Source organism: Cinclus cinclus, chromosome 9, assembly GCF_963662255.1.
Source record: "Cinclus cinclus chromosome 9, bCinCin1.1, whole genome shotgun sequence".
NCBI lineage: Eukaryota > Metazoa > Chordata > Aves > Passeriformes > Cinclidae > Cinclus > Cinclus cinclus.
The window spans coordinates 8,070,040-8,097,947 of record NC_085054.1 but is presented as its reverse complement, the minus strand read 5'-3'; the positions used below and the strand labels follow the sequence as shown (position 1 = coordinate 8,097,947).

Here is a 27,908-nt window from a genome sequence, read left to right as displayed (position 1 = left end):
TCTGAAATCAAGTAACAGCTTTATTGACAACTTGCAGTATTTTGAAGCCAGACATACTTGCAGTTTCTGCTCTTAAGTCACATATATCTAATTATTCCAAAATATTTGATGCAGCTGTCTTCAACATTCGTAATGGAAATATGCTAATGTTTTCCTTTGTGCCCATAGCCTGATACATACATCAATGGAAAACATTAAAATATACCAGGCTGTACAGCATACATAAGCAGCAGGATGTTATGTTTCTGTGCACACTACAGACTCACAGTAAAAGGAATGACTTTTTTCAATATAAGTCTTGCAGGAAATTGTAGCAACCATAAAACAACTGCTTGTTGGATAGTAGCTTATGCTGCTAAGATCACTTTTAATTCTTAATACAAAGTAGCTGTAATAAAAACCTGTGTACTGAAAAAAGGAAAAAAAGAAGGGAAAGACTTTTTTAAAAAAGGATGAGAAGAGTTATTTATATGCTTGAGCAAATAATTTTTAATACCTGGATTCCTTTCCCTCGCTACATAAAATTTGTATATAGACATATAAATGCTGTTCTTGCAGTTTTAGAAGGGCAGCATAATGGCTATCAGATACAATACTTTGTCTTTAACCTTTTCAAAATATTGCAGAAGACACACAGGTCCTCAGATTCTGCCTTCAGTGCACAGGAATCTGAATGACACAAAAGTAACTAGGAGGATACCTGAGGTTCATTAGAAACCTGTGTTAGGCAACCAACTAAAATCCAGGATATTTAGCTACTCTAAACCCTAATCTGCATGTTCATTTAGGGTTCTTTATACAACAGATTTAAAATTAATTAAATAATTTATTTAATTTAAAAAGTTTTATGATCTGAAAAAGAATTTTCTCTTGACTTGCACATGAACCCAAGGCTTCCATAAAATCTTTACTTGAGGCTGGCACTTCTCATTTAAACTGTAAAGGCTAATTTCAGAATGTAAAAATCTGCTCTTGATAAAGCTGTTACTACCACTATAAGGCAAAAATTCAAATAAATTGTTTACTCCATTATATAATTTCCTATTGTGGGAGAGTGCTGAATATTTCTGTGGTTTTAAGATTTGGTAGATTGGTACAAAACCATTACTTATTCCACTCAGTATTTGCCCAGCTTTGATGTCCTGATACTGGAAACATTGTCACAGCAATTTTCTCTTTTCAACTGGAATATTTTATCTTTAAGGGAGAAAAAACCCACCTGATCTCAGGGATAAGCAGCTAAAAAAGTTCCTGGTGTTAGACAAGAGCAGAGTAGTAAAAACTGAGGTATGACAGAAGAAATCCTACTTCTGTGAAGTCAGTGGGAGGCCTGACTGTAAACAGGCATCAATACTTCATCAAACTAACATATGGAGAACATCCAGCAACGTGAAAAATACTTTTCATGGAGTTTTTTTTCCCCTCACTGTGACACCAGTATTAAAGCTGCAGTTATAATGCCTCTAAAATACAACAGCGACACATTACCATGTTACTATTTGTTTTGCTCAAAATGGAAAAAAATGTTCTAAATCCAGAGCATCTGGTTTTGTTTAGTAGCATTCTGGTTGGAATGCTGACTAAATATAACTTCCTGCCATTTTCTTTAGAATAGACGCAAAAAGAACCACATCTCTTAAATTTCACAAGGGAGAATAACAGTTCTCTGAGAGCTCTGAGAAAGAAATGCTTCCAATTTCAGTAGTGAAGGCAGAGGAGGTGGTCACACTCACCCCAACTACCTGTCCTTTGCCTGCATGCTCAGGTCAGTGGCTCTCAACTGCAGCTGATTTCTTCGGAATGAAGCGGTAATACAAGTATTCATCGCGAAACTCAAACTCGTTGGTGATGTGCTGGACGACGCCTCCTTTCAGCAGTCTGTCCCCATACACCACAGCTTCTCCACGGTCAGAGGCAAGGCCAACTTGCATGAGCCAGTTCACCAGGTCACAGCCAAAGAAGATGCCAGTGGAGATCTTGGCACCACACCTGTATGTCAAAGGAATGATTCACCCACATGTTCTGTAAATCTGGTATCACCACTGCTCGATGGGGAAAGGCAGGGAAAAATAGCAGGAAACAAGGAAAAGACATCATGATAGTTAAGAGCACGTTAGAGAATTTGCAAGTTTTTTATATTAGGGACATGCCAATGTTCACTACCTTTTCCTACAGACATTTCAAGGAGAAGCAATATGGACATGCAAATGCTTTAGGCTTCTAAACAAAATTCAAATTGCAAATAAAATTCAGTGGACATCAGTAGCATTTTTCCTAAACTTACTTCCCATGTACTTCTTACCATGACCCTTTCTGCAACAAAAAAATCTGATCGGAGAGGAACCTGTGCCCAGCAACAGGGATTGTTTAAATCTTAATTATTTTTATAATTTCTGAACACTTTTTAACAAACACTAACTGCTTATACACATTGCAAACAAAGCCCATTTTTAACTTGCATATCCTGTTAAATATTGACCACATGTGCAGTACTAAGAATAAACAAAACCTTTACAACAAGACCATTTTTTTTAATGTATTTATCAGGCAATGATGCTATAATCTGCCTAGTTTCAGCAGATATACCATGCAAAAATTTACCTGCAGCAATGAATGTTTCTCGTTATCTAAAAATCTACTCCCTGGTTATCTAAAATCTACTCTAACCCAAACACAGGTTTCTAAAGGTGATTAAGAGCTAAAAGACAGCATATGCCAAAATCTTCCCTATTTTTAAATTAAAAGCAACAGTAACACAGAGCAAGTGTTAACATCTATTAGCAGATGCAAAATGAAAATACATTAAAATCCATGGTTACAACATCTCAGTTACAGCACATTTAAATCAAAGAGGATAGGATCAAGTTAGATGAACATTTAAAATGAGAAGATAAACACATTGTTTTAACTCACAAGGAGAAATAAGACATGAACCAAGTTCTGCACAAACATATTATTACAATAAAGCAACAAATATCATTTCATGTATTCTCAGGTGGTTATGATTAATAAAAACCACAAAGTACAACTAAAGTGAACAGCCCAAAGCCAAAGAAACCACAACAGCAGGACAGGGATGGGAAAAACAGCTGTAGAACCTGTTCTATTTCACAAGAGACATTTTCTGATACATCTTTCATATGGAACACTACTGACTTCTGAAGAGACTGAACAAAATCATGATGCTGTCTAAAACAGTTCTGCAATATGGCCATTAGAAGACCACACCACCCCACCAAGCTAGTCCTGCTTAAAAGCCTGCATGATAAGAACAGTCAAAGTGTTCTGTTATACAATTAATGTCTCCATTTCATATATTTAAACAAAGGCAGAATCTTTTTCTTGCTCCTGCTGCTTCTGCCCACTTTTCTTATCCACCTACACATATCTGAAGGCATAATCCTTGATTTAGGCAACATTAATTTGCCTCTGAAATCTCTATTGGTCTCGTAAATTGAAATTAAGGCCTCATTAGAGGTATGAGTAAAAGAAAGGATAGAAACTCAGAAGCTGTCAAAGTCCTAAACCCACTATAATCTCACATCTTGAGTGGCCTCTGAGTACACACTAAAATCAGTTGCAACAGTTTTGCCTCCTATAAAAGCTACAAACCAGTAAACATTTAGTTACTGATACAGACAGTGTCTTACTCTACAAACAAAACAAAGGGTCTCAATGCATTATTACAGGTATTATCACGTACACTTTTTTTAGAAAGATTTTATCCTCTCAACTCCAGTTAAATGTAAAACCTGGAGAAATCCCTCAATGATATCAAGATTTTTTATAATTTATTTAAAATCTAAGTGGGATAATATGATAACTTGCTCCTTGAGGTTTCAGTGTGAGGCTAGAAGCATCCCTCTTTTTCGTTAAATTTTTAATCCTTACCTTGAGGTTTAAATAAATATACTACAACAGGAATCACCCACAAAATTAACTGCATTTCATTATTTTCAAAGGTGAGCTATGTGCTTTTGTAACAGATTATATGTGCAGGGAAGAACCTTACCTTCTGCCTTTGACAATACTTTTGACACAGTGATCTCTATGATAACGAACAAACTGTTGACAAGTCATCCTGATTTCCTCAGGTACAGAGGCATCTGTATGCCCTGCTGCTTCTCTTCCACCCCAGAAAAACTCAAGTCTAGGAAAAAAAAAAAAATGAAGACAGCAAATCAAGCAGGCGCAATTCTTTTTGAAACTGCAAATAGAAGGGACCTCCCAGGAAGCTTATCACAACCTCTTTTTGTGCCCAATACTTTACATATAATCTTCCTAATATATTTGTCTAGCTTTTAAACACAGAGGTGTTATTCCAGGCTTGGGCAGAAGGAAAGTCAGAGAGTAGCTGGGAGCCAGCTCTAGCTGCTGGATTCACACAGCAGCCAGTGAGCTCAAACGTAAAGGCAGCTTTGTACAACTCACTCCTCTCCACTCTGGAAGGGCCTGTCTACACAAAGTACTGCTATAGGGTTATGAACACAGGGCTTTAAAACAGGGATGATACATTCTGATTCAGAATCCATATCTATGTTTTAGTTTATCAGCTGAAATTATTTCTGAAGATCCATAGTTTGGCAAAAACTTCACCTCTAGGGAGTTTGCAGGAATTTTGTCTTTGAAAGTCATTAGCATGGCAGAAAAATGTCTCACACCCTGACCTGCAATTACCTCTGTACAAGTGGGAGAGAAAAAGAAATTTGGAAGATTAACTAAATAGGAAATGGAGTACTATAGCACTGAAAACTCAATACCCTTCAAAAATTATTATTAGCAATAATTAATTTTATAGGTGTAAGTGTAAAGATCCTATTTACCTTCGCTTGAATGGCAGAATGATTAAATGCTTATCTAAGCCAAAAATACCAAAGCAAATGAAGCCCTGGAGAAAAAAAAATACAGAAAAAGAAACATTGAGCAAAAGCTTTGGTTTCTACAGAACAGAAATTAAAAACTCAGTGCCAAATACATTTAGTGTATAAATGGAAAGTATCCCTCTTCTCTAATATCATTCAAAAAGCATTTTGCTTCTGCTTTGATTTTTCATTTGAACCTAGAAAGACATATCAATGCCTAACAGTTCATCACATAAAACCTTCAAGAAATAGTTCAGTAGAACTGATGCTGTGACATGCCACTTGACACTTTGGGATGACTGGAAACCTCACAGTCAGGTGTTAAAATCTGCCTTTGTTAATGCCAAAGACAGAACAGACTTACAGTAATTTGAGTGCTGGAATGCTCTCAGTTCATTTTTCTGTGCAGCTTTTATATAGAACTATCATTACTTGATACTGAAGTGCATCTTGTAGGCACTCGTGCCATGGATGTGTAAAATGTTCCTCTAGTGTGTGTATTAACACTGCCTGGCTTTCACCTTCATGGGTGACAAAGCTGCCTTGTGCCAGGTGCACTGAAATAGGCCACGTGCAGCCAGAGCCAGCATCCATCTTCAGCCCTTTGTTGTGGTGCTGTCACTGAAACCAGAGATAGCAATTTCAACCTCACATCCATGGAGCTGCCTTGCAACTGATGTAACTCCACAGAAGAGACACCAGTGAAGCTTTGGTACAAATAAGGCTAAATTCCTACTCAGTTGCCACGAGCATTAGGTATTCAGTTGTCATTTGCACTTTTGAAAGCATTCACAGTCATAGAAGATGTGCACTAGCTGCTGCAACACCCACCAACAAGGTCATTTTCAGAACAAACATTGCTAAGTACCTGACCAAAATTAAACACAGCACAGAAGAACTGCAGTTCCACATAGAGCCTTCCAGGCTCTTGGTTGAACAGCCACCACAAGCAACTGGAGAGATTCTGTAAAGAAAATAGAAAAACAATACCCACATACATAATGTGATTGTTAAAAATCAAAAGCTTTCTTCTCTTCACATGCTAATAATTCTTGCACAATGTTCAGGGTCTCTATTTAACAAATGATTCAGAGAGAAACAAGAGGGAATAAACACCTTAAAACATCATCTCAGGCTTAATAGCTTGGTAGGAGGGGGAACCTTGGCTGTTTTAAACATAATAATGCAAAACACAGCAGTGTAAGAGGTCCTGCCTCTTCACATGTTTATATAAGGAACTTGCCTTAGGCATACTTAGGTTTTCAACATAACACAGACAATATTAGCCCAGACAGATTTGCAGTGTTTGTCTTTAGGCTGCTTAGCTGAGACCAGTGCTTTCTACATATTTCTTGCAGAGTTAGGATTATGTTAAGCTGAAGCACATACCACTTCAGCTATTTGAGATGCCAGACTGAAGGAGGAAATCTCCAAAGTTAACCCTTTGGTTAACTTGGGTGCAAAGGCCAATTCTTTAAAGTAACTGATCTTATTTCATAATATCTACGTAATCATTCAGCTAAAATATAGGCCAGCAGTTGGGGTACCCCTTAAATATAAAAGATGTAAAAAAAATATACTACCATGGAATACCTGATACAGAAAATTTGAAAGGGAAACATTTAATTTTGTTATTTAACAGAACTTGAAAAGCAACAGCAGTAGCTATTAACCCACATTGTTGTGTTGCATTGTCCTGCTTTGTAGTATTATATATTTGTGCCACAATATTTTCCATTTCAAATAAAAATGCTTCCTCCAACTGTCATCCACAAGAAACTGAACTTTGATCATTACATTCAGAGAGCAGTTTCTTGCCTTTATCACAATTAAAAACTGAAATTATATCCCCAATGCATTACATTCTGGTATTTCACACTTGTACACAGGAGCAACCACCAACACATCTTGGAGTCAGTAATGATGAGTGGCAACACTAACTTAGCAACATTGCTCCAAACACCACTAAAAACAACAAATTTTTTTCCATTTAAAATAATCTTAAGCTTATTCTTAACACCTCAGAGAAATCCAAGTTCCAATATAAGCCTGATCAGATGGAACAATTTTTGTAGTCTCCTTCAGAATCAGAACTCAGTTTATATTTTTAATTGATAATTAGAAGGAGTTCAAGAAGAAGGAAGAACTCTTGAGAAAACTGGTAAGAGGAGCAGCAGTGACGAATGATATAATGATACTATTTTACTCTTTTTCCCTTTAGTAAGTTCTCCAATATCTTGCTCACTATCCATTTTAACTTTAGTTGAATTTATGATGTGGCACAAAAAATCAATTTTATGACATCCCTCTTCCAGTAAAGAGCCAAAATACAGTCCTTATTTAATGAATTGTTACTTAAGCAACTGGAAGATTTTTACTGGATTGTCTACATAGCTTTCCTAAAAACCATTCTACCTCAATGAGTTAACATGGGGAGAAAAAATATTTACAGCAAATAGGCCAACAATGAGAAGTAAGCACAGCAGCACATGTCTGGCCAGCTGTTTGTCTCCAGTCTGTAGAAGCTGCTCTTCCTGAGCCAACACACATGTTTGAGCACTGCAGTGACTCACACACTGATCCACTGAAAAACAAAGCAGAAATTTTTCATTAGGCTTCTATCTAGAGAACTCCATTAACAAACTTGGTAATGTAACTTGACGAGTCAAATTTTACCTTGTAAGTATCTCTACTGAAGTGACAGGCACAAAATTTAATATTGCTTTTGACAATAACCTGTTCAGACATCTACTGTCAAATTAAACAGTTTAGGTTTACATGTGCTCCTGAAACGAAAAAAGTTTTTGCAACATTTTTTCTTTCAAAGATTTAATTCAAACTGAATGCGTGGTTAACATTGAGAAAATACTATTAGAAATCATAAAAATAATGAAATAATAATGAATAATGAAAAATATTTCTATGAGCAGTTTTTAAATTTTAAATTTATTTCTGAAAATATTTAAATATACTGTCAGCTCTAATGTTTTTACTCTGCATCTCAGTGTTGTTGAGCTCTACATCAGACAGACAACCGTATTTATTTTAGGTCTGTGACTGTATTTTTAACACCGTATATCAGAACACAATCATAATTCTGTCAATGAAAAGAGACAAACAAAGAGGAGAGATGCTTGTCTTCCAGCTACAGAGTTCTAATTCTGAGCATCTTCCTCTAGATGGCAGTGAAAAACTTCCTGGCAAGACCATACCTAAGAATTTCCATCAGATAACTCAAAGCAGTTCGGTGAGATAGTAGAAGAATTAGTAATTACTGCAGCCAAAGTGTATGCATTACAATTTGCTTTTACTGATTTATAGTTTTGAAGTGCTCACTCTGGAGGTCAAAATAATTTCCACTCAACCATAAGGTATTTTCTACTTTATCTTTTAGGATAAGAAAATTAAATTGGCCTTGAAGACATTCTTATGGTGCTTGTCTGAATTACTTAATAGATGAAATAGCTGGCAAGAGGCAGAAAGGGAGCATTTTGTGAGACGAGACATAACTGAGGATGCTTAAGTGTGAAATATTTAGATTTACTGAAAATTATGCTGCATGCAAACAAAGCATAAGGAAAAGAACTTCTTGTTAAGAATGCCTGAAGACAAGGAAAAAGGAAAAAGCCAGGTTGTACTGGCAGCCAGCTTTGATTACTGACAGCTATGTGAGAATGCACTGGGAATGCAGCTTTCAGACAGGGGTTGAACATTCAGTTCAATCCATTTTTTTTCTATTTTAGTGACTCCTAAGGCACTCTTAGTTGATTTTCTCCATCTCTCTTCTCTAGACATACACAGAACACAGCAGCATGGACATTTAATCTAGTTTGCAGTAAGCACTTGCTCCTCTAGATCTCATTTAGTGTTCAAAACTTGTGCCTGATTACAACAAAAGCTTTTTGAAAAGATGCAAGATGTGAAAATGAGAATGTAAAAAAAACAGTTTATGTTAAAAGCACAATGCAAAGTAAGGTTATGCTTTCAACTTTCTAGCAAACAAACAAGACAATGATGGAGAGGTGAAGCCTGAATGCTCAGAACACATCAAAGTAGCTTTGCAGTAAAAAAAGTGACATCCAAAACAACTGTCCATCTTGAGCACTGAAAGACTACAACCAACTACCAGCAGAAGAGAACAAACACCTATAATATTGCCTACTAATTGATTTTAATACAAAATGTCAGTTATCCAGGAGGAGTTGAGAGAACAATAGCTCCAACACTTTCTTTAATAACACACAGATGTTGGGGAAGAGCCTGTAGCATTAAAACAAGGAGATACTACTGCTTTACCTGTCTCAATAGGAGGAACCTTGCTTTCAACAGCATTTGACACTGCTTTGCTGTCTTTAGCACAGGATAATTCACCGTTTGTTGTTTGACAAGAACAGCAACCTGATAAGTATATACAGTAATAGGATAGTTAGCCTCCTTCACACTACCATAATTTGTTTTCCAAATGTAACAATATATTCTATGCAGCTTTAACCATTATGCTCAAAAATAACCCAAAAAGGAAAGGGCTTAATTTTTTCTCAATTTGTTGAGAGGGTAAATGGGTCACAATGCTAATAGGTCACTAATACTAACAGTTTAACATAACACTACCACCATTCCACCACTGAAGCAACAGAAGTAGTTTTAGTTACAGGCAGAAAACCAGGAAGTGATCCAAAAGGTTACATACAAAAAAGGACTAGAAATACATTGAGTGTTTCTGTTGGCATTTAATTCATTCTCAGAGAGACAACTTGATGGGTAAACAATCTAAGATGCCTAGTGGGCTGCATTTATCACATCTTTATCACGGTATCACTGCTTACCTAAAGATCATCCACAGGTTTTTCTTCTTGTCCACTTACACAACTCTTACAATGCTAACAATCAAACTTTTCCTAGAAACACGAACTTAAATACTTGAGCAGTTATATCCACATTTTCATCTGTCCTAATCTAACACCTGGAGCTGCAAACTGTCCTTCCCAGGTCAGAATTACATTTACAATATTAGTTTATAGAACCCCAAGCCAATTATTCTTTATACAAATATACTTTGTCTACCTCTTTCTGCAGATGTCTGTGCAGAAGACTCTGGAGAAGACTGTGCAGAAGATTCTGGAGAAGACTGTGCAGAAGATTCTGGAGAAGACTGAGTCATAGTGGTTGAAATATGATTCTGCCCACTCCCTTCCACTTCAACCTCCTCCACTGAGCTACGTGGTGAGTATGGGTTCAACACCCCATAGCTGGACCCTTGCCTACTTCTGTTCATACACATCAGTGAGATACCTGACATCAGTATACTGATGAACAGTATCACTGCTGTGGTAATTATCTGTTAAGAGAAAAAAGAAAATGCTCTCAAATACAGGAAAATAGTTACATATGTCCACCTTTCTAACTTTCGTACTTCTCTAAATACACTTACAAATGCATCTGAACAAGACTATGTTTTCTGTATTTACTGCTCTTCCACCTCATGGCACTGAAAGAGACTAATTCTCCTTGTTTAAGTAACTCAGCGTGTGTGTTTGGTTTTTTAAGCATTGGCCCCTGTTTCCCATGCAATCCAAAAACATCCCCTCATTGTCCTCCCCTTTCCTCTCAAGATCACCAGTGTTCTGGGTTGAGTTCTGCTCAGGTACCTTTTAATTCCAAAGAGGAATGTGCTCTAATTTACATGCTTTAGCCAATGGGGAGCACCCTATTAATTAGTCTTTCCTTCTAATTATCTGCCACTGATACCCAGAATACACTCTGAGGCTATTTAGTACTTGTGAACGTGCCACATGAACAATCCTGACTGACTCACGGACTCTCTTGTCCATAAGAAAGAGAGAAAACATGACAAATACCTATGCTAGTACACTTCATATCCTCTGATAAGAGGAACTATTTACTGGCAAAAATGGTAGCTCAGGGTCTTTCAACCTATGCTTGTGCTGAGAAGCCCACCATAGTGCAAGCAGTTACTGCTACACAGGTGATGTATATCCTATCTATTACAGGCCAAAAGTCATTAATGAGATATGGGTAATGACAATTTTAGATAACTATCATGCTAGAATACAAATTAGTCACCAGGAAAAAGGCTCTGCAATTCATTACCACTCCTAAGTTTTTTCTTTGAGAAGCCTACTCCCTTTTTTTCTTAGTCATAGCTGTCTAAACATAAAGATCCTTCTCCAAACAAATGCTCCCTGTGGTTCATTACAGAAATACATTCTTGTATCTATCTATAAGCATTCTACACTGATAGTTCTATTATAGTAGCCTGTACTTTACCTGCAAGTAAAAGTACAAGCTACAAGTAAAAGCTACATTGCACATGTAGCATGAAGTGATGACAGAACACATTCATACCTGATGTTTTCCATAGAAAAAGGCAGAGTCAATACTAGTACTGTTACGTTCACCAACAATTAGTAAGATTCCTACCAGAACTGTTGGGACTCTGAAAGAACAAAATAGGAAGTACATAACATATTTAGCATGCTCCCACTAATTCAGCAGGGAAGCATTTGAATTAACTTACCCCCATCCAGCTATGATGATAAACCCAATGGGTATCTTTACTGTTTCTCTCTTCTTCAACAGAAACAAAGAAAAAGACAGAAAACCTAAAAAAAACCAAAACAAACAGAACCAAAAGAAAACCAAAAGAAATGCCTTATTATTAAAAAGGGAACTGGCAAATACAGAGACTAGAAACTCTATGATATGGCCTGCTCAATAGCTTAAGATATTCTTCTCAGACATTTAAACAGCCCAAAATAACTTGTCTGATTGTATTCTGAGAAAGTAAATTAGAAATAACCATTGCCAATAACAAAAAAATCATGTTAATAGTGGAACACTGAAAACATTCCAGGACATTTTATATTAAATATTCACTTCTAAATGCTAAGAAAGGTTCACAAGAGTAAAAAGGATGTCATAAGAACATTTCAGATATAAGTAACTAATTTCTTTAGGTATTAACAGCAGTTTTCTATCCCAACACTCTTTAGTAACCAATAAATAGTGTTGTATACAGTTATAACATTTCTTTAAAAGCTGACTAGTCCCCTGTAAAGTCAGTGGTATATTTAACTAAAAATTTTTGCATATTTTTAGGTATATAACTCTTTATGGGAGTAACTTCTGGAACTACCTATCCTACTCACAGCTCAGCAGCTCACAAGATTCTCATGTGGAAGGAAAACTAGTACTTGTGTTAAGCCCCACAAATCATGAGCAATGTACATCAGCTAAACAAATATACCTCACTCCAGAGAAACACCACAGGAATTAAACCCATAGCTTCCGGACAAAAATATCTTGAATACCCAAAGTCTCTTTTTTAAAAAAAAATCATATATGTAAGGTTCTCCAAGTTTCTTGAAGCATCTTTCAATTCCTGTATTAATCTTATGCACATATTGTTTTTAGAAATTACAGTTCCCAGAGGAAAGAGATGTTAAATACTTGGGTATTTCTCTTCATTCTTTATTTTCTACTTTTCAGTGCACCAAACTTTTCAATCTAGTTAATGATGAATAATTAAAATCTCAAACTCTGCATTAATTCAAAATGATTATTAAGACTTTGACTAGCTGAAGGGCAACCCACCATATTCATTCTATTTGTAGTTGCTTCTGCCTTGAGAGTAGGCTCTTGTCTCTTGTCACACACCAGCCAGGCTGCTGTATCCAGCAAAGGCAAGCCACATCTGCCCAGAGAGAAGCTTCCAGCAGCAGCAGTGCCTAACACTAAACCTCAGCACAACTTACAGGTATCCCCCTTTGTAGAACTACAAACAAATGAAAGGAGCAAGTACTCGAAAAAATATAATAACATTATTTCAGGACATTAATCTTTCATTACAGTACTTGGGTTCTGCCTAGAAAAATCATACCTGTCCATAGGTAGGTGCTATAAAGTGAGCTGTAGAGGAATATAAATACAAGGATCTGTATGGTGATGTCTTGCTCTTTAACAGTGAAATTCCATGCCACCATTCCAATGCAAGCAATAAACTGGAAAGAAAAGTAAGATGCCATCATTTAAACTGAGAAAGCAGAATGACAAGAAAAGCTGAACAGCAAGCTATATACCTGCAGTAAGATTTAACCTCCACCCCCAGATGCACTGGAGGGTGATTTTATGAATTGGATACCCCACTTAGCAGTAAAGCACTGCCACAGTAAAGTCAGCATTACAGTTGTGTCACTGGACTATGCAACCTTATTTTCAGGAGGGCTTTTCTGACAGCAAGTATATAGCTCATATAAACTAGGAGTAAGGCAAATCAGGTAAATCTCCCAATGTCATATACCTTACAGTAATAAACGGTGATGCTTTTGGCAAGTACAAACCATTCACCTGAAATGATTTGCATGTGAAACTGAGGTTAACAGGTATTTGTTCATCAAAGAATTACACACCAGTTGTCAACCAATGATACTGCATATATGATAATTTTAGCACCGAAAGAACCTGAAAAGTTAGGCTGAAGTATAGTGGAGTCAGTAACACAATAGTTCAATTTCACTTTTTTTTTAAGTTGAAAGCTGGCTTTGTTGTTACAGAACAGAAGCACCTGCAGCTCTCATACATGACATTTTTCAAATGTGACTCCATGATCAGAGCTCAGAGAGTTTACTATATATAGAGAGAGATATTTTTAAAAAGAACTACAGAACACCTCAGAAAGCACTACCACACAGATGTATTACAAGCACAGGCTGTTCCAGTTGTGCAGTTGACTTCAAGGGAATAAGGAACATGTACTCTGTAGTTCTCTCAGATTAAATAACCATTAAAATTAATCCAGAGCCACTTGGCTTTGCCTTCGCTAGCCACCAGCTATGCATTCCCACACACCCTTGCACCAGCACTTGCACCTGCTGATCCCTCAGCAAGAGCTTCAGGGGCACAAACCAGTACAGGGATTATTTTTCTATTTAGTTCCTTGAATTGGGTCACTATAGAGTCAAACACAGGCAGCTACTGCTGCTGCTGCTCCTGGTATTGCCAGCTTCAAATGGGTATAAATTAAAACAGAAGGGCACTCAACAGTATTGGGCAATAACTAAGAAAACACTTCAGAAGCCACTCTCCATTCTGATTGTTTATAGTTCTGTTTAGAAATCACAGTGCCCGCATTAACTATCATTTTCTTCAAGGGTGTATTTCAAGTCAAGGAAACTGTTTAGACAAATCACACATTAGATTCACCTTCCCCCCACAGCTGGCTATGAAGATTTCACTGTAGAAACCAAACATGCAAAATTTTAAAAAAATACTTAAACCCTAAAACTCACACAACAGCGTTCTCCTTACTACTGACCTGAGCAACAAGCAGATTCGTTGTAATCATATGAGGAAGCTGTTTGTATTTCTTACTCAGGACAACAACAGTAAGAGACCAGGTCTGTAACATACAAGAAGAAAAACTAATTTAAGAAAAAAGCAAAACCCAAAAGAACAAGCTAAGTATTTTGGCAGATAATGGTGAAATTAAAAATACAACAGATCTTGCCAACATGACTGCTACGGTATGCTGCCAGCTCCTGTGCCTCAGCAGTTGTAGTCAGAAAAAGCAATGCATCTTTGTGTTCTCATGTTGGTGAAGCATTTCCAGGAAAGACCAAGAACTTGCCTGGAGCACGCAGAAGCTTGTTAGCTCCTCAGGACACAAATGACCATAGTTTAGCCTGGCAATTTAGAATCTAAAATCCACACCAACCTCCCCTGAATCTCCCAAAATGATCTGACAGCAAGAGGTAGCATTCACTTCTGGCTTTCCTTCAGGCACAGTTTCAAGACAACAGGACTTTAGTGAGACAACAACCTCAGAAAATTCTAACTCCTTCCGATATGGATGTTTTTATTTTAAAAAAGCAATTAAAATAATCATACTACCTATACTTTCTATTAAACTAAAACAAAATTCAAATTGGACTTCTGCATTACCAACTCAGTTTTTAAGAAAAGAACTTCTAGTAAAGGAATTTTATAAACATAATTTTTTCAGGTTAAACTATTTAATTAATGTTTATTAAGACTTCATTAAACAAATATGCACTGACATGTCTGGAGCTGAAGCCTGTACACAGCCTTCATTACTGTGACATCCAAGCACTTCACTTGGCTTGATGTAACTAGTGTCTGTGGTATAAGCTAGTGCTTTAGTTCCCTCACCCCCTGTTATTAAAAAAAGAAAACAAACCTAACAAAAAAAACCTCTCGAGCACTACACTAAATGCTCTAATTCAGTCACTCATCTTTCTCTACAGTGCAGCTTTCCAGCAGACCCACTGCTTAATCAAGATTTTTAACTCCTTCCTCATCCCTCTGCACGAGGATCCGATGAGGAAACAGAACTCTCACCGTGACTCAACGCGCTGCTTACGCACTCAGGTGCCCTGACAGAGCCTTTGTGTCTCACCGAGCAGCACCTACCAGAGAGATGAGGCTGACGATGCTGATGTCAAAGCTGACGTTTTGGAGTGCAGCTGCCAGGGGGTTGGGGTCCATGGATGGGATGGTGAGCAGCCATGCAGACACGTACATTATGGGGGCAGACACAAACGTGCTTATCACCATGCCGGAGGTAATCTGCCCAGAGTCCAACAGAAACAACAACGGAGTTAATCACATCTCAAGATAAATGATCTGCTTTCAGGAATACAACCACTGGCAATATTGGACCTTTGACTTAAACATACCTAGGCCTTCCACAAATAATGAGCTCTTTCTATACCAAATTATTTAAAATTTGAGCCAGAAAGTATCTGGTTTATCCACACAGCTAAACTGAAAATTTTAACGAGCTTCTGAAAAAGCAGGAGTTTCCTACTGCAGATTTCTACAGAGCTTTTTCACGTGTGTCAAATACAGTAACGACTGCAGTCTAGGGGTGAATTCTGGATATAAATATTCACAGCATAAACTACTAAAAAAACCCCACGTGGCTATGCAAATATTAATATGCACCAATTCATATGTATTTACAAGTGATTTCTAGCTTGGCTTCTCACTGTCTACTTTCTAGAATTTGCACACTGATGGAAGTGTAAGTTATCACTCATATCAGAGAGTCTGCTTTAAATAGGTTTTCTAAGTTTGTAGGGCATAAAATTCTGTCTTGCAATATTTACCTTTATTATCCTTTTCTTAAAAAACCAAATATGTCTACACAATTACAAAACAGAAAGCATTAAAAACAATGAAAATCAAAAAAATACGTTAATGTCACTTCAAGTGGAAGAAACGATTCTAAAATTTCTACTTTAAGTTGAACAATTGGTACTCACTACTATATACATACAAAAAAAAGTAAAATGCTTTCTATCACAAGATTTAACTGAAGGCCAGCACAACTGCATCAGTTAAGGCTTAAGATCTTTCATAAATTTTCAGGTTTAAACTGACACTATTCTTACTGAAGGCAGTAACATAATTTCTTTTTTCCCCTTACAAAAACATCTCAAATATAAGGTCTTTGAAAAAAAAAAGACAAAAAACATAACCCCAAAAAACAACAAAGATACAAGTTCTTTATATCTAAAGTTATCCTAACTCTTCCTACTAGAGTCAAAAATTATAAAAAAGGATGAGGACTATCAAGACACTTAAGACACCAGGAAAGATCCTGAGAGTACAAGTAATCCTAAGATATCTATACTACAGAAAAACAAATTCCTCAAGCCCACTTAGTTATTTATTTAATCAACAAAGTTAAGCTAAAATTAGGACATATTTGGAAAAGCTTAACTACATACAATTCCTACTTCCATATTAAATTGACTTGCAAATATTGCGACACCAGGTGCTGCTGGAAAAACTCCATAAAGAAATGCATAGTTTGATAAACTGGTGTGATTGACCACGCTGTCACTCTTGTCCAAGAGCTCCACCATTTCTCTGCAGAGAAATGGCATCATGAGCCTGCAAGAGAAGGCAAAAAGTAATTGAAAAATATTATTCAACCTATAACAAGACTCTTCTTTACCCAGAAAATTAATAAAAGGAAAATTAAGGCTTGTTTGAATATTATTTATGAAAAGCACAATACTGACATCACTTTGAATGACTGCCTTTATTGTTATTAAAATATTTACCAGCTGCTTAAAAATCTTACATCACAAATTACATTAAAATAAAAAGGACAAACATGACAACAAACTTGGGTATAGAAGCAGCTTCCCTGATTGTGCAGATACATTCTTTACACAAACTTCAAATTTAGAGTGGCAAAACATTAAAAACCCTCTCATTTTTCAAATGTCACAGTAATAGCAGCTACAAGCAGTCAGCAGCTCTGAAATTCAGTCCACCTTTTTGCAAGCTGTCTGAAATATAATAAGGGCTCAAGCTTAAGTATCCCATGCCAAAAGTTTTGGCCAGCAAATTGCCAGCATCAAGGCTACTTCAGCAATGGCCCAGATCTCTCACACACTCAGTGTAAGCCTCACACAGGATTACAGTAAAGCAAAGTGGTAACATTAAAATACAAGGTTTTTCATGCTTTTTTTCATGACAAAATTTGTCATTAAGCTGGTTTACAGACTAGGTCTTTAACTCTGCCCGTTAGTTGTGCTTGATACTCAAATGCACCTTCAAATTTTACAATATAAACTTAAAAACCAAACAAACATTGTCTTATGCTAATTGTAGTTCTGCAGGAAATAAAATAGATAATATTATAGAAATAAATAAATATTCCCTGAAATATATTCAAGGGATGATAATGTCAATATAAGTTCTAAATAGAACTTGGCATTTATTCATGCTTAGAAGTCAAGCAGTTTTAGAGCATAAAATTACTATTTCTACACTCTTCCAATATAGCAGCTTCAAAGACTTACAGATAAAGCAAGGAAAACCAAATAATTTGGACATGTATTGTTTAAGCCAAATAACATACAAATACTAATCAAATATACTTAAAACTCACTACTGTCTAACTATTTACTCAGTAAATTTTAATTTAAGCTACTCTTTCCCCAAATACCCAATTCACCACAGATGGCCTGCGGGCAGTCCATGAAGGCACAGCACCCGATTTTCTTTCTCTGCAGAGCCTGACAACAGGTTTTCAATCTACTAAATCTCCTTTAAAAATTAACAGTTGTATTCTATCAAAGAGTTTGGGAAGCACTCACTCAAAATCCTGGAAGCAAAATGTACTACCATTATGTTTTTGAGATAAAAGCCATCTGACCAGGGTATTCAGAGCTCAAAACATCTAGAGAACAAAATTATAAAAATACATAAATTGAACTTACAGTTTAGCCGTGATGAGAAGGATCAGTGCAACAAACATACCCTTTGTCAGTTTTTTTGTTTGTCCCACCATAGTCAGTCCAAGGTAAAAAAGTGCAGAGCCAGAAAATGAACTGCCCAGTCCATCAAGGAAGTTTTCAAGGTAATCAGGAATTTTCTGACCAAGAATAAAGTTTGAGGCAATTCCTACGAAGACCATGAATACAATTGGGTTCTGCAAAACTCGAAGGAGTGCTAGGCCCACTATTTTGATTTTGCTCTGTGACACAGTGCGATTATTCCTCCACTTCTGGATTTCACAGAAGATAAACCCCAAGGGGTTTAGCATCATAAGAGATATTGGAGCCACTAGGTAAATGTACTGGAGATACTCTGGGTAAGTGGTTTGATATAAAGCTTCAACTAGAAGACAGGAAACGAAGAGTTATGAGTGATAACATTTCAGCAGAAATTAAAATTGAAATTAAATTTTGCTCTCTGAAAACTAAAGAAAATTATTTAAGTTTCCTCCAGAAGGAACCGAAGGAATCCATTTAATTATCAATTAATATAAGATAATGAAGGAAGAGAAGTATGTCTAATCATATTAGGCCACAGTTATCTAAAGAACACATTAAAGACCTGATTAACTCTCCAGTACTATTTAATCATCCTACAATTAGTCAACATTTACAGAACAAAAGAGAGAAAACAATTTAACAATTCTATGTTTTCTTTGAGTTACCCCAAATGCTGGAAAAATTTTGGTTTTATTTCTGACTTGCTTTTCCTCCCCAGAAACATGAGAGCTGTGGAGAATTAAATGCACCTTTGCAAGATAAAAGTTGCTTCCCATCTTAAGGGAGTCTCACTTGTCTGGAATTCAATCAGTTTTCAATGGATAAGTCAGGTGTGATCTTTCTACATTGATTCGATACAACACAACAAAGCAACAACCAGGAAAAAAAAGTTTATCACATAACTATTGGTTCATTCTCTGGGACTACTTAGGACAAGAATTACTGCAGCAGTTATGGTCCCTCAAGGAACTCTAAATCATAAGCCTTTGTTTTCATTACTACTACATATTTCTGAGCCAGAGTAGAATTGCTTCTTATTTCAAGTTTATTTCAAGTCCTACTTAAAGTACTTATTTGAAGTACTAAAGGCACTTCAAAAATAATGAAAATACTTTGCAAACATATACAAGATTCAATTCTAATGTGAATTTAAAAACCACCCAATGCTCTAAAAGTAGAATGTTCTTTTATCTGACTTATAATTGTCATATTTATAATTCTCTTGTTATTAGTAATCATCAAAATATGCTATAGGTATTAATAGCATGTCAATTTTAATATAGGAATATATAGTTAGCTATCATAATTTTTTATATATAGTATGTATTAGATATATACTATGCATACAGTTCATAATTATTAATAAAAACATTATTAATTTTTCTGAAAAAGCTTTTCCTCATGACTGCATTTTTGAAAATCCAGAAGAGTTTTACAATCATATTATTTAAGCCTCTGGAATGACAGGAACTTCCAAGTGCTAAATCAGCACTCACTTTGAGTAGTCTCCTCTCCAGACCAAATAAAGTGACATTCTAACTAGCTGATTTCTTACATATATCAAAAAAGGCACTAAAGGTCTTTTTACTTTTACAGGCTATTATTAAAGTACATGTTCAATAACTACCTGTACTAAAATCCTAAATGGACTGCTGAAACTAACAACTTTGGGGTTAGTTACTGCATTTAACAAGCTAGTTTTAAACACTAAATACATCCTAGTAATCAAAACCACTTTAAACATGCTGGACACTTTTTATGTAAATAGGTTTTTTCCTAAAACCTGAGACTGATGTTTTATGTTGCTTCATATAGAATGCCCATGTCACTCAAACACAACTCCACACATCACATCTAAGTAATGTCCGAGTGAAAAAATTTTAAAATCTTTTCTTTCTGGTAAAGTGAAGGTGCATACTTAAGTCAACTAATTAAGGTCTGTAAGTACTTAAATCATATATGATGTCATAAAGCATTTTACTGGGTACAAAAAGGTCACTGAGTCAGTGGGTGAAAAAAATATAAGAAATCACTCTTAAGGAATTGTTAAGAGAGTATAAATAATCCACAACTTCTATCACTGATGAAAAGTTTTCTTTTTATTTAAATCACAGAACCTGCTTGCTGATCGTAACAAAAACTGAAATCAAAGATATTTAAATTTTTAAAAAGCAATTCTCCATGTCCCAGCTGCTCAAAAGTACATATAAATCACACGCTAGCTGTCCATGCTTAATACAATGAGTATGATTAGTGTCACAGTGACTGCCACCCACACAACACCTCTGCTACACCTGTGCTTTAACACACAGCTCTAGAGAGTACCAGAATCTGTTTGCAGAGTTTTATCATTATTACCCACTAATAAAAAAAAAACCCACAAAGCTTTCTACCATAGAAATTCTGTCTACATAAGGGGTGTGCTACCAAACCTCTCCCCTGGTTGGCTCTTTTTCACTGCCAACATCACTTTTTAATCTAGAACTACCATAATCATGATAATAGAAAAACAGTGATAAACTTCAAAAATTTGACCTGCGTTTTGATTTCCCTATGTGCAAATATTTTCAAACGGCAAAAAACAGCATAGTAAAGAAACAATAAATAATAATAATAGTAATGTATTAAAGTAATTTGTGGGATGAAGATTCAGGAATGATTAAGAGTTCAAACTGCCATTTTAAATAGTGTTGGTTTAGTACAGAATTTGTCAATATTGATTTTTTTTTTCCTTTACAAATTTCCACTGCTACAGCATTTAAAAGTATATTTTCATTAAAAGATCTGGCTCTGTATAAAACACTGCCTCTGTCACATGAAAAACAGGAAGGCATTCCCTGTTGACCAGTCCCTGCAAACACTTCAGAGAAGCTTAGGTAATATTTTACTAATAGCAAAAAATCTGCACAGGTGACAGGATGAACCAAATACCAGTGAATGTTTGGGGATGGGAGAAGGGAAAGGACAGGAGGAAATAAACCTCAAGAGCCTACAATGTTTTTGTTGCAGTAACTATTCCAGTAAAGCTCTTAATGGTGTAGATTTTGCCAAGATCATACATACAAAAAATATAAATCATGTAAGTCATGAAGTACCTGAAGAAATATTCAGTCTTACAAGAAAGTAAAAGTAGAAAGAATGTTTTAACCAGGATACAATGGAAATACATTCAGAAACCCCCAAAACACATATTTTAAAAAAGAATCTCTAATTGGCATCTAAAATGCATACTAACAAAGACAATCCTCACAGCCCGATTTGTAGCATATTTTGATTTCTTTCAAGGGGAATAAATCTCAGGAGATACAACTGAGGGTGACACAGTATTTTCACCTTAAAAAATATGCAATTGCATTTGTCTAAATTTAATACATATCAAGCACATTTGAAGAGAATAAGAAAGACTGAGGATTCTCCTGAGCATGCTACCCTGGAATAAGAAGAAAGATAACTCCTAAAATATGCATCTACTGGTTACATATAATCTGGAATTGCATATTTGACTTTTCCTTTGTAACTGTATTTTCAGTTATGTAATCAAACATCTTGCTTTTTGTAGTGCTAGAACCAACTTGCTCTCTTTTTTCAGTTTTATCCTTTCCTAGATGATGAGTAATCTCAAAGAGAATTTGAAAGGCACTTCAGAAATTATTTCAGTTACACGGAACTTCAATTCAAAAGTCAATTTCAAATTATGGAAATATGAAAGCAAACATGTCTAGAACAGTGACAATTTTAAAGAAGAAAACATACTTACCTATTGGATATCCCAGTGCAAAGTCATTGCTTTGTGTAGCAAAAATAGGGAACAAACCTGCTTTGCTAAATCGGTTCTCAGGACTGGCTACTAACAATGTTAAAACACAGACTAAAAAAAACACAGCAGCTTTGGCAACTAAAACACTGTACAGAAAGGACCAATTCACATTAGAAAAATTAAGTACCACCATGTTTTTGAACAGTAAAGCCGGGAGTGCAAAACGGGACACAAAATTTCCCAGTCCTTTGGCCTGAGTTGATGTGATAATGTTGGCTCTTCCAGCTATGTAGCCACAAAGAATTATTCCAAAGCATTCCAACAGGGCTGGGAAAAGCCTGCTTATTGACATAGAAGGAGTACCACCGGTGGTATTGAGTTCAGCTTGTCCAGGCAAAGAAAGAGACATATTAGCTGAAGATGAGAGGTTCTGTGCAGTGAAGTCTGAATAGCTATCCATTTCCTCTGACCACCTCTTCCAAAAGAAGAGTGTGAAATGATCTCATCTGTAAAAGGAACAAAAGCACACTTTATTAACTTTATTCCTTTAAGTACAAGCTTATGCCCTCTTAAATTTTTACAGAATATACAAGAGGAATAGCCCTTACAAGAATGGAGCACCAGGAAAGGAAGATAAATTTGATGAAGAATCTAAGCTTCTCCACTCTGGTGCAAAAACATTTTGGAAGGTCTTCTCTACCTCCCAGAAAGATTTAGAGTTTAAATCATAATATCATCCTTGAAGTTTGTACCTTGCTTTGTGCAACTTTGACCTCTCCCAACATTTCAATATCATGTGCTAATGAAACACTTTCCAGTTAGCAAAGAATCCACGTATGACATAGCAGCCAGTGATCTCATTCATTGCACTAGAGCCTACCCATATTTCTACATACAGTTCTTTAGGTCTGTAGCAGTGAAATTTAAGCATGCATGAAACATTTATGTACAACAGAAATACCTGCTGACCCCCATTCCTCATTTGTTAGCAGTGATTCCCTTTGAAAGGGCTGATTACAACACCACAGGCTCTATATGTAAGCAGACATGTAAAGTCTGCAAATCAGATGAATAGAGTGGACATTAAACACAAATATTCACTGGTCAATAGCAAGGGCCTGCCAGAAACAGATATGGCTTTGGCAATATAGCTCTGAAACCTGTGCAGTCCATCAGCTAACTCTGCACATAAAATTCTGACATGACTAAATCGTGAAGTACTCTGGTTAGCAAGTCAAGATTATTTACCCCACTTTGTAGGGATATAAACTAAGGCAAAGGTGAACTGATTTCCCCTAAGCTATTTAAGGTATCAGTGGTAAAGTCAAAATTGCCAAGTCCCCAACAGTGCTTTGTACAGCACAATCTTCCAATTAGCAACTGGTTTAAGAGTCTTCCCAGCCTCTTTGTATCCTATCCAAGAACATAGAACACAGCAGCCAGGCAACTAAGCAAGTAAATCAAGTCAGCCCAAAGGTGAGGTCGTGCAAGGTCTATTTCACACCCTGGCATCCAGCATATACATATTCACAAGCATCAACTCTTTGACTAATGACTTTTATTTATGCCTGAGGCTTTTGGTAAGTGCTTCTATGGATGCTGTTGTAATTCATCTGGACTGAGCTGCTGCATCTTCCCAATCTGTCCAATAGCCTTGGCTATCCCTTCTCTCAAGGAAAATGAGTCTCACTCCAAGTAGGGTTTATTTTAAAAGCTGTACTTTTTTTAGATTATAGATGACACATTATCTTAGATGTATTTGGACCAGGAGTTCGAAGTATCATTTGGTACAGAACAATGGGAAAACTTGCAATAAATGAAGCAAACAACAAACCATTTCTTCTACTAGAAAAACTTAAGGAAGTTTTTGGAATTTGCAAAATGTCCTAAAGAGGATCAGAGACAGATTTCCAACACTGAATTCTTGAAAGAAACCAGCCACATTCTACACTAGCTGCCAGGTAAAAAGCAGGTTTTCAGCACAGCTCCACGTCAAATTCTTGAAGCTTACAGCACTACATAGAGGAAAGGCTCCCAGAAGTGCAACGTGTTCAACCAACTCACCACTCTCTCAAGGGTTTTTTTATTTTTTTGTCCAGCAGTAAGATACAGGATACAGCTGAAACTTTTTTAACCAAATGCAACATTTGATCTGCAGTGGAAATGTATTCCAGCTGTGTCTATCCCCAAATTCTACCATTCCTTCTCCTGTGCCTTCCTATTCAAGGCTAATGACAAGGCCCTCCTCTTTCTGTATTAAAACCATTATTTCTCCTCACAAAATTGCTACAAAATACAGAAATGCCCTTGTCCCCATTTCATAATTCAGGACTTAAAAAAACATGCCTGACTCTTACGTTGTATCAGCCAACAGCACATACTAAATCCTGTATCTTCCTCACTAGATCAAAACTGACATGGACACAACCACACATCCCAAAACAACTTTTGTAAGAGATTAAGAGATGGATGGATGGATGGATGGATTCCTGCAGCCTTCCTTCAACCTACCTTCCACTTCATTACAAAGGACCCTGTCAAGTCTTACAGGACAAATTTTTGCTAAACCACAAGAGTTTTCAAAGAGAACTTCATCACTGTAAATGCTGCTACTGGCACTCCTCAGAGGGCTTTGAGAGTGAATCATCTCTTCAGCTTGAGAGACATGCACATCCCAAACCCTTCATATTTAACACAGACTATCTATTGCCAAGCAGTGTTTTCCAGAAATGCAAGCTTCTGCATTCTGTTTAACACTGTGATTACATCTCAGCACCTTTTGCTCTATAGGATACAGACATTTATGTAACTATTGTAAGATTATGTAATGACTAATCACACATTTAATATACAGCCCTGTTACACCTCAGGCTTATCTCAAACTAGCGTCTCATTAAGAGGGAAATTATTTTCAATTCACAATTCTAAATGAAATCAAAGATAACGATCTCATGAAAACCCAAAACCTGATATATTTTACACAGAAATTAGTTTGTTCTTATAGTAGATGTAGCAAACTAACCAGACAAATGACACTAAAATAAGGAAATATAAAACACTTGCAAGGGAAAGCCCTTAGCTTTGACTCCATAGAACATACAATTTGTAGTTATCTCTTCAGGGACTGAGAATTGAGATTAGAATCCTTGAGAACTCAGCCACAGCTGCACTTTTGGGAACTGCAGGCCAATACTGACATAATTTTTAGGATTAATGCTGCCTTATCTGCTGTCAAGTGTGCCAAGCATAGCTGCTTGCAGGCAGACTGTCAGCTTGCACGAGAGGAAGCCTTGTATGAAGACCAACAATAGACACAGAGCAAGGAGCAAGTGCAGCTTAAACTTCCCATAAAACATTTCTCTTGTAGGTGTCAATATTTGTAAAGTCTTAAAATTCACCAGACCAGAAACCCAATTCTCCAGCAGCTGTGAGTTAAGCAACGTCAGGTTCCTCTCCTGGTACAGAAATAGAGAAATGGTCGTCTTCATCAAAGGAAGGCAAAAAATCACTTTCATCTTCTTTTTCTAATGAAAGTCAAAGACAGCATGAGTGAATAAAAGAGATAACTTCAATGTGTATCTCCCCACTGGTCTCTTAAGCTTTCAACTGATAATCACTCAGAATAATATGGTGACACTGGCAAGACTGTGCACATGCTTCATAAATTATATCCCACAACATGACCTACTTTAATGCAATGCAGAAACTCTCCTACTTTAATGTAAGGATGACACACTATTTTACTGAGGAAGATTAAAATGGAGTTGGGGTGGGAAGAGTTGCCACTTGCAGCAGCTCTACTACCCCATTCTCAGCTAAAATAAGCATATGCTACATGCATTTGCATGTAAAAATTTGTGAAATAAGTCAAAGAGGAAGCAACTTAGAGAGATGCAATGATAAAACTAAGTGGGGAAAAGTGATTCTTGCAGTTCCTATTCTGCTACTTAACCACAATTGTTACTTTTCTCTTTATTGGGCTAAGAAAACAGAGAGAGAACAATATTGCAACAGCAATTAACACAAGAAATGGGCCACCTATATCTGGAAACCTAGACAATGCCACAAGAAACATCACACACTTCATGTGTCTCTGAGCGGTTGTTTTTCAAGATCGTATTTCGTTTGTCATCCTTCTCCCACGATGTCACTCCAAGAAAGGCCCTGGCTGGGGAGCAGCGGGGGAAGCCGCATGCCCCGGACACCTGGGGAAACTGAGGCCTGCCCAGAGCACACCACCGGCACAGCTCACACAGCAGCACTTCAAGATCCACAGAACTCTGGCAACGCAGGAGCTCAGACAAGACCGAATGAAGCAACAGTTGCCAGCGGCATTGAATGACAACTCAGAAAATGAATGAAAAACATACCTCCCTTCAATTTTCACTTAGGCTTATCTTTGGGCTAGTCAACAAATAGATACATACTTCTGAAGCGGACAGCAAAACATTTTTCAAAAGGCGGATAACATTTTCTTGCCAGCACCCCTTAAAAAGCACCTCGCTTGCACCACTCGCCAAATTGGGATGTAAAATCCTTTGACTTGCGGCCACAAAGCTACAACAAAACCAACGCCTCTCGCCTGCCCGGTCCCGGCCCATCACCGCTCTCCTTCCCACGGTCACCGCAGTTACGAGCACGCAGAATTTTCAGCCAAAGATAAAAAACCAGCAGCACTGCCCTGTGTGACAGCTGCCTCAGTAGAAAATAACGCCAGAAGCCGAGGAAAGGAGCGGGCGGCTTACCTACTTAGCTTTCGGCAGACGCCTCCGCACAGGAGGAGAGGGTTTGCGCTCTGCCAAACTGAGAACCCCTTCGAGGCCGAGGCCGCCGGTACCGAGCCCAGCGAGGGGAGGTCTGACCCGCCCCGGCCCGCCCCGCCAGCGACAGTCCCGCTCCCGCAGCCGGCTCAGCGCCCCGGGCGGGCGGGCCCCGGGCGCGGGCGGACCCCGGGAGCGGGAGCGGACCCCGGCCCCGGGAGCGGGCGGGCCCCGGGCAGGCCGGGGCGGCGCAGGGAGCAGCCGCAAGATGGCGGCTCGCCGGCCGCGCGCGGGGGGCGCTCCGGGTCTCCGCCGCGGCCCCGGGGGCTCCCCCCGCGCTCGGGAGCCGCCTCCCCTGCAGTACGAGAGCGGAACGAGCCCCGGCTGCCGGCGCCTGCCCGCGGCACGGCAGGCCGGGCGGGGCAGCGCGGGGTCGGCCCCCGTTATCGGCCCGAGCCTGCAGCTCGGCGGGGCCGATAGCGGCGCTGCCTCCCGGCGCCTCCTACGCTCATTCCAACTTTCCTAGCAGTCCGAGCGCCTAGAAACAAAACCCCGTGTTTTCCACGTGCCACCCGTTCCACAAATTTGGCCGGTCAGTAATTTGCCCCGTAAAAACTTAAAGAACTGGTAATGACCAAAGATTCTCTTGCGGAAAACGAGGACGCAGCTTTGTCGAGGCTTTCCCTTTGCAATGCTCTTGAGGGCACAGCAGTTCCAGCTGCCCTTTCCCCAAGATGACATACTGCTGCTGCAAAGAGAGCAAGTGTGAATTCAGTGCACTTTATTCTCCCCTCCTGATCAGACTCATACCAGCTTGCCTTACTTGTTAAGCGTGGCAGACACATGGCAATAAGTGTCCCAGTGTAAGACAATTTTCCCAGCTGGTGGAATGTCGACTATCTGTGTGCTCAGCAGCTTCCCATTCCAAACTTCCAGCAAAACAGCTTCCAAAAGAAAAAAAAACCCAACCAACCAACCAACCAACCAACCTCTTTCCCTTTCAAGTAACACCCAAAAAAGACCAGAACAGAATGGAGAATTATTGCAACCAAAAAAGATGCACGTGATTGATAATTTATAAAGTGTTCTGTCAGATATGAATTTTTCCACAGTCAGTTCTGTTCACAAGGTCTACTGTTGAAATGCTTACCAGAAACAAAGCCAATATTATGTAGTAAGAGCAGCAGTAGAACAG

The 27,908-nt window shown here is 37.8% G+C and overlaps 1 protein-coding gene across 3 annotated transcripts; it reads right to left on the bottom strand.

Moving 5' to 3' along the window:
* Nucleotides 1–7: 7 nt before the first annotated feature.
* GPR155 (G protein-coupled receptor 155) lies at nucleotides 8–27,024 on the bottom strand. 3 transcript variants are annotated; one of them, XM_062498629.1, is made up of 16 exons: nucleotides 26,699–27,020; nucleotides 21,954–22,459; nucleotides 18,140–18,539; nucleotides 16,634–16,799; nucleotides 15,312–15,467; nucleotides 14,197–14,280; nucleotides 12,763–12,883; nucleotides 11,401–11,485; nucleotides 11,229–11,319; nucleotides 9,927–10,200; nucleotides 9,159–9,260; nucleotides 7,313–7,446; nucleotides 5,731–5,826; nucleotides 4,824–4,888; nucleotides 4,013–4,150; nucleotides 8–1,989 (listed from the first exon to the last, which is right to left on the bottom strand). In XM_062498629.1, exons 2-16 carry the CDS (start codon nucleotides 22,411–22,413, stop codon nucleotides 1,767–1,769), a joined length of 2,595 nt encoding a protein of 864 aa, XP_062354613.1. In that variant the 5' UTR covers nucleotides 22,414–22,459; nucleotides 26,699–27,020; the 3' UTR covers nucleotides 8–1,766. The 3 variants fall into 3 exon arrangements, with proteins under 3 accessions (XP_062354613.1, XP_062354614.1, XP_062354615.1); XM_062498630.1 differs by lacking the exon at nucleotides 26,699–27,020 and adding an exon at nucleotides 25,357–25,391; XM_062498631.1 differs by lacking the exons at nucleotides 8–1,989; nucleotides 4,824–4,888 and having other exon boundaries at nucleotides 4,115–4,150; nucleotides 26,699–27,024.
* Between the last annotated feature and the right edge of the window lie 884 nt (nucleotides 27,025–27,908).